At 74.6% G+C, this 6,893-nt stretch overlaps 1 protein-coding gene across 1 annotated transcript in view; it reads left to right on the top strand.

Annotated features, from left to right (window-relative positions):
* Positions 1–3,530: 3,530 nt before the first annotated feature.
* The window catches only part of DBN1 (drebrin 1), a 9,231-nt gene continuing 5,868 nt past the window's right edge, over positions 3,531–6,893 (top strand). The window contains exons 1-9 of the mRNA XM_026063558.1: positions 3,531–3,759; positions 3,856–3,968; positions 4,058–4,132; positions 4,266–4,412; positions 4,594–4,671; positions 4,752–4,903; positions 5,177–5,240; positions 5,325–5,384; positions 5,497–5,611. Of these exons, the coding sequence (XP_025919343.1) occupies positions 3,531–3,759; positions 3,856–3,968; positions 4,058–4,132; positions 4,266–4,412; positions 4,594–4,671; positions 4,752–4,903; positions 5,177–5,240; positions 5,325–5,384; positions 5,497–5,611 (1,033 nt within the window). The remainder of the gene's footprint in view (positions 3,760–3,855; positions 3,969–4,057; positions 4,133–4,265; positions 4,413–4,593; positions 4,672–4,751; positions 4,904–5,176; positions 5,241–5,324; positions 5,385–5,496; positions 5,612–6,893) is intronic.

Below are 6,893 nucleotides of genomic sequence, written 5' to 3'. Positions count from 1 at the left end.
GCCCCGCCGCCGCCGCCGCCGCCGCCGCCGCCGCCCCGGCGGGAGCAAGGCCTGCTGGCGGAGGAGGGCTGGGGCTCCCGGCCCCCGTGGCCTCGCTTCATTCCTGCGCTCGGCCCCCCGCGGCAGGCCCGGGGTGGCTGGGGGGGCTGTGCCAGGCTGGGCACCCCGGGGACCCCCCCGCAGCACCGCCGGGCTGGGGTTGCTGTGGGCTCGGGGCCTCCTCGGGCAGGGCCCCCGTGCCCTGCCCCCTTGGGTGCCTGCGTGGACCTGCGCTGATGGGTGCTGACAGGTGCCCCCAAGCTGCGGGGGGTTTGGGCGCCCAGCCACTTCCAGGCCCCTCTGCCCCGGCTCCCGCCGCGGCCCAGCGCAGGAGCCCGCAGGAAGCATCTGCCCACTGCCGCTCCGGCCCTGTTTCTCCCAGGTCCGCAGGCAGCGCCGGCTGCGTCTCCTGGCCCCACCCAGGTGGCCATGGCCGCGTCCCTCTGGTCCCCAAGGCCCTCTCCTCGCTCCCCTCTGCCCCTGGGTGGGTGATGCTGCGATGCCCCCGGAGGCGCAGCTCCCGGGGCAGAGCCGGGGTGCTGGGCAGCGTTGGGTGCTGAGGGCTGGGGTGCACACTGTGCACCCGCTGCCCATCGGGGTGCTTGCTGCTCTCCGCCCAGGCTGCATGCTGTGCACCCGCTCTCCTGCTGGGGGGCCCACCAGGCCCTGCTCGCCGGCGCAGCCGGGGTGCCCCACAGATTGGGGGGGGGGGGCAGCAGCAGCAGCGCGCTGGGGCTGGGCAGGTCAGTGCTCCCCGCCGGCCCCGGGGCTCTGGGGGGCCCTTTGGCCCCGAGGGTGCCCTGAGCGAGCGCGGTGTGTGTTGCCAGCCAGGAGGCAGCTGTCAGCCCTGGGTCCGTCTTAGTTCCCGGCATCCGCTGCAAAGGATCCCTCCCTGCCAAAGCTGCTGAGAGCAGCAGAAACAGCTCCCAGGAAGGAGAGCGCCGGGACTGGGCCCCCTCCTCCTCCAACGCAGGACCCCAGCTGGGGCGCGAGCCTTCATCCTTCGGGCTGAGCTTGATCCATCYTCCCCATCCTCCCCAGCCCCTGCGGTCCCCATGGGACAGGCCGTGCCGGGCGCCTGGCCGCTCGCTGCCGGAGGCAGCATCATCCCTGCTGCAGGGCCCGGGGCCTTTGTGCTCGTCTGGGGGCGAAGGCGCTGAGCAGGGGGGCTGCGCGCTGGCCAGGGGCACTGGGGACAGGCCCCAGCTCCCGCTGTGCGCTCGGGGCTGGGGGGAGGGGGTGGGGGGCTCCCTGCAGGCAGAGGGGCTGGCTCCGGGGGATGCTGCGCTTTCGCCCGGCCGGCCGGGATCCCCGCGGCCGCGCAGGGGAAAGGATGTTTAGTCTGGGATTTCCCCCCGCCCCGAGCGGAGCCCTGGAGGGTCCRAGCGTCCCCTCCCCCTGCCCAGCCTCGCGGAGGCTGCTGGGGCCCATTACTTGATAGGAAAGGAATTTGGTGCTGCTTTCGGAGCACGCCGACTCCCTGGAGCTCGGAGCCACATTGGAAACACATGTGCCCAGGCTGGGGCAGGCGGGCTGGGGGCCGCCGCTTCCCTCCCCCGCCACGGCATGGGGGGCGGGCAGGCTGTGGGCGCCCCGGGCACCGGGTCACGTGTGGGCACCCGCTGGCGCGGATCCGCCACCCTCTGCTCCGCGCGTCCTCCGGCCGTGCAGCGGGGTCCGCGTGAGGGCAGCGGGGCTCCCGACCCCCCACCCCATCTGCCCCCCGGCTGGGTGACGGGGGATCCCCCTGGAGCCTCCCCGCTGCACGGGGTGCCCGCCCTGCTCTCGCCCGTCCCCGCAGCCCGGGCGGGAGGGAAGAGGCCGCGCAGGCCTGAGCGATGAATAAAGCATGTGGGAAGGGGTCCGCGATGCACGTTGCAGCCTGCACCCTCCACGGCCCGACCGGCCGCCCTGGGGCTCCGGGTGCCCTCGGGGCCGCAGGCAGGGTCCGTGCCAGCCTCCCGGGATGCTGCTGGTCCCAGCGCTGCTGGGCTGGGCTGGGCTGTGTGGAGGTTCCCCCGGGGCTCCGCGCGGCAGATCTGGGGTGGACGGCGGGTCCCCCCCTGGTGCCCACGAGGCTCCGGCTCTGCCCCGCCTGCCCTTTCCTCCCCTTCGCGGCCGGTCGCGTCCCCGTCTGCGAGCCCCTGGCTCCTGTCTGCAGCCCTGGGCTCCCCCAAGTTGCAGCCTTCCCGTTTCTGGGGGGGTGAAGCAGGGCTGGGGCCGCGTGCGTGCGCATGCAGGGGCTGCAGCATGCACAGGGCTTCGCGCCGGCTCCGGCCCAGGGGGACGGCGCTGGCTCAGGCTGCCGATTAGCTGGATTCGGATGTGCGGATTAAAGTCAATCCTGTTGGTGCAATTTTCTGTGACCGGCTGCAAGAGCAGGGCCGGACCCTGGCGCGGGGGGGAGCCCTGGGGTGGTGAAGGCAGGCGCGTTTCCCCCTGTTTGCCAGTGCAAATTTTCCATATTTAGCCCCGATGCTCAATTCCCGTCACGTCTCAGCATCCAGGATCCGGCCGAGGCCCAGGCTGGAACCGGGTGGACCACTATAAGCAACACCGGTCCCGAATCGGGGCCACCCCATTCCCGGCCCTGCCGCCGTCCTCTCGCCGGCAGCCGCGAGGTGCCCGGTGCCGCGGGGACGTTGCAGCGCGCCGCGCGGGCGCCGCCAGCCGAATGCAAATCGGCCGGGGAGGCGGAGGGGGGGGCGCCGGGGGGGGGGGTCCCGCACGGGCGGCCCCAGCTTTCTGGGAGCAGCGCGTGACGGTAGCGCCCCGGCTTGGGTGGCTGCCAGGCCCCCGCTGCCTGCCTCCCCCGCTTCCCTCCGCTAATCACCTCGGCAGCGGGCGCTGGTCCCAGCCGGCGGCGGGGGTTGCTGTGGCGACGGAGGATGCTGGTTGCCTGGAGAAGCTGCAATTTCCATCCCGTCGCCCACGGCGCCCGGACCCGCTCGGCCTCCTTCCTCTCCTCTCCCCCCCCCCCCCCCCCCGCAGCCCGCTCCCTGCCTGGGGGAGGCGGGGGGCGGCCCCGCCGCCGCGGGGGGCTCTCGCTGCAGCCCAAGCGGGGTTTCCCCGCGGCGGCGGCGGCGGCGGGCGAGGGGACGGTATCCAAGAAACGGTCTCCATGACGGCCCCGTCGCACCCCGGCGGCACACGGATTTGCTGCTGCCGCCGGTGCTCCGGCGTCCTCCCCCGGCCTGGTGCCCGGTGGGCTGGTGGCTCATGCAGCCCGGCACGTGAGCGGTCCCGCCGGGGCGCCCGGCTGGCCCCGGAGCTGGCCAGGGGCGACACGCAGCCGGAGCCGGCAGGGCCCTGGTGGCACCGTCGTGGCCTCCGCAGGGGCTCGGCTGTTCACTGCGCCCAAATCCTCCTCCTCCTCCTCCCCTGTCCTGGGGTCGCCGCCCCACGGCGTGAGCTGCAGGCAGGGGAAGAAGCCTTGTCCCGAGTGCTGCGGGCAGGGCCCAGCGCCGGCTCCCCAGCACCCTGCGCACCCCATGCTGGCGGGTGCTGATGGCCACGGGGGGCAGCTCGGGGACCCCCAGGGGGTCGCCAGCCGGTCCCCCGGGCTCAGCCCTGCCTGGGCCGCCCCGACAGCGGTGCGACCTGCGCCGGGAAGGGGAGCCGGGGAGGCCGCCGCGCAGGTGCTCACCCCGCCTGTCCCCCYCAGGGCCCTCTACACGTACGAGGATGACTCCGATGACCTGAAGCTGGCAGCGTCGGGAGGTAAGACCCCGCGTCCCCGCGCCTGGCTGGGCTCCGTGCCCGGCCCCGGGGCCATGCGGGGCGGCCGCGGGCTGACCGCGCTCTTTGCTGCGCCAGGCGGYGGCTTGCTGGAGCTCTCGGGCCACTTCGAGATCCAGAAGGTGATGTACGGCTTCTGCAGCGTCAAGGACCCCCAGGCTGTGCTCCCCAAATACGTCCTCGTCAACTGGGTGAGTAGCGACGCGGAGGCACGGGCGCCCGCGGGGGACTGCTGCTCGGCCCCCGCCACGGCTCAGCCTCCCCCTTGCCGCCGCCGCAGGTGGGCGAGGACGTGCCCGACGCCCGCAAGTGCGCCTGCGCCAGCCACGTGGCCAAGATCGCCGAGTTTTTCCAGGTGGGCGCGAGCAGGGCCGGGGACACGGGGGTCACCATCCCCTCTGCCGCCCCGAGCGCCCTGTCCGGGGGCGCCGGCGTTCCGGCCGCGGGTCTCTCTCTCTGACGGCCGGTGCCCCCCCAATCCCCGCCAGGGCGTGGACGTGATCGTCAACGCCAGCAGCGTGGAGGACATCGACCCGGGGGCCATCGGGCAGCGGCTCTCCAACGGGCTGGCCCGCGTCTCCAGCCCCGTGCTGCACCGCCTGCGCCTGCGGGAGGACGAGAACGCCGAGCCCGTGGTAACGTGGGCGCCGGGGGGGGGGGGGACGGGGACGCGTCAGGGATGCTCTGGAGCGTCCGGCCGGCGCCTCCGCCGCGGCCGGCCGCCCCAGGCGCCGCTTCCTTTCGTCGCCCTCGCTGACGCCAGCCCCGTCCCGCGGGACGCCCCCTCCATCCCCCCCTGACTCTGCTCCGTCCCAGGGCACGACCTACCAGAAAACCGACGCCACCGTGGAGATGAAGCGGATCAACCGGGAGCAGTTCTGGGAACAGGCCAAGGTAGGGGCAGCCCCGGAGCAGGCCCGGGGCCGGGCCGAGCCGAGGCCGGGCTGACGGGCCGCTCCATCCCTTCCCCGCAGAAAGAGGAGGAATTGCGCAAGGAGGAGGAGCGGAAAAAGGCGCTGGACGCGCGGCTGCGGTTCGAGCAGGAGCGCATGGAGCAGGAGCGGCTGGAGCAGGAGGAGCGGGAGAGACGCTACCGGGAGCGCGAGGAGCAGATCGAGGAGCACAGGCACGGCGCGGCAGGGATCGCGGGGGCACGCGGGGTTGCGCGTGGCAGCGACTCGCGTGGGCACGGCTGAGGGGTGGGCAGGGATTCCTGCGCACGAGCGCCAGGGTGCGTTTGCAGGCGCGTTGGGCGCGCGAGGACGCGTGCGGGCAGTCGGTGTGCAAGGACGCGCGGGGGCCGGAGCAGGTGCACGGGGGTCCGGCCCCGCCGCGGGCGCAGAATCGGGCAGCGTGGCGCGGGCCGGGCTCAGCCCCTCTCCCTGTGCCCCCGTCGCAGGCGGAAGCAGCAGAGCATGGAGGCGGAGGAGGCCAGGCAGCGCCTGAAGGAGCAGTCCATCTTCGTAAGTGCCGCGGCGGGCGCGGGAAGGGCTCTTCCCTCCGGCACCCGACTGCGGCACCGGGGCCGACGCCGCCTCTCTTCCCAGGGGGAGCAGCAAGAGGAGGACGACAGGCAGCAGCTCCGGAAATCGGAGTCGGAGGTGGAGGTGAGCGCGTGGCAGCCGTGCTGGGGGGCCGCTCTCCGCTCCGCAGCTGGAGCCGCCCGGGGCTCCCGCGCGGGCCGGCGTTGCGGGGCTCAGCCTGCCTCCGTGCCCGCAGGAGGCCGCTGCCATCATCGCCCAGCGACCCGACAACCCCCGGGATTTCTTCAAGCAGCAGGAGAGGGTGGCGTCGGGCAGCAGCGAGGCCGTCTCGCCGGGCAGCCACAGGACAGGTGAGGGGCCGCGGGGGCCCGCGGGGGCAGGCAGGGAGCGGGCGCGGAGCAGCAGGTAAGTGCGGGGCCGGACGGCGCTGCCGGCCCCTCCGCGGGCATCGGGCGCACCCGGACCGCCAACGCGCCGGACGGGCCATCTGCCCCCGCCGCCGGCCCTCGTGCAGCGCTTCCGGGCAACGACGGCGGCGAGTCATCCCGTCATCCGTCCGCCCCGCTGCGGCCCTTCCCGTGCCCCGGCGCCTCCGGGACCGCGGCGGTGCCCCGGGGCGAGGGGCTGCAGCCTGCCCCGCTGCGAGCCGCGGGGAGCAGGCGGGGGCCGGGCCGCCGCCTCGTGCCGCTCGCTGCCGGGGCTCTGGCACGGCCCCGCGCCGGTGGTCGGGGTGCAGGCGGGGGGGCAGAGCCGCCGGGGCTGGGGGCAGCAGGGGGGCAGCCGGCGCGCCCTTGGCTGGTGCATGGGGGGCTGGCGCGGGAGCTCTGCTTGCCCTGTGGGTGCCGGCAGGGCAGACGTGGGGCACCGGCCGTGCCCCTGGCTGGGTGCGTGTGGGGCAGACGTGGGGCACCCCGCGATGCCCCCGCCGTGGGGTCCCCGCCGCTGGGCTGCGTGCACGTGTGGGGCAGGGGGCCCCTTTGCGGGCTCTGGGCGATGCCGGCAGGTCTCCGGCTGTGGAAGTGGGGCTGCCCCTGTGGAGGGCTGGTTTTGGGGAGGGGGTTGTCAGGAGGGTGCCCCCCAGGGAGGCTGGTCTGCCCCACAGTGCGGGGTGCAGCCCTGCATCCCCACTTGCGGCTCTTGGACACGGGCTGGCTGTGGGGCTGGTGGGAGCCTCCGGCTGCGGGGCTGTGCTGTGGGGCTGTACTGGGGCTGTGCTGTGCTGGGTGCTGTGCCGTGGGGCTGCGCAGAGGCTCCTGCCGTGGGGCCGTGCTGGGTGCTGTGCCATGGGGCTGTTCTGGGGGTCGTGCCGTGGGTTTGTGCCGTGGGGCCATGGCGTGGGGCTGTGATGCGTGTTCGTGCTGTGGAGCTGTGCTGGGAGGGGGGGGGCTGCGTCGTGGGGCCGTGCTGGGGGTCGTGCCGTGGGGCTGTGCTGGGGGTCGTGCCGTGGGGCTGTGCCAGGGGCCGCACTGTGGTTTGTGCTGTGGGGCCGTGCTGTGGATCGTGCCGTGGGGTCGCACTGAGGGGCTGCGCGGTGGCTGAGCAGGCAGGTTGCGCCATGGCCGTGTCCCGGCCTCCTCCCCATCCCACTGTCGGTGCTGCCTTCCTCCCTTCCATCCTCCCCATCCCACTGTC

Source organism: Apteryx rowi, unplaced genomic scaffold (assembly GCF_003343035.1).
Source record: "Apteryx rowi isolate R43461 unplaced genomic scaffold, aptRow1 scaffold_2, whole genome shotgun sequence".
Classification (NCBI taxonomy): Eukaryota; Metazoa; Chordata; class Aves; order Apterygiformes; family Apterygidae; genus Apteryx; species Apteryx rowi.
Note: the sequence above shows the minus strand (reverse complement) of the source record. Positions and strands in the feature narration are given on the sequence as shown.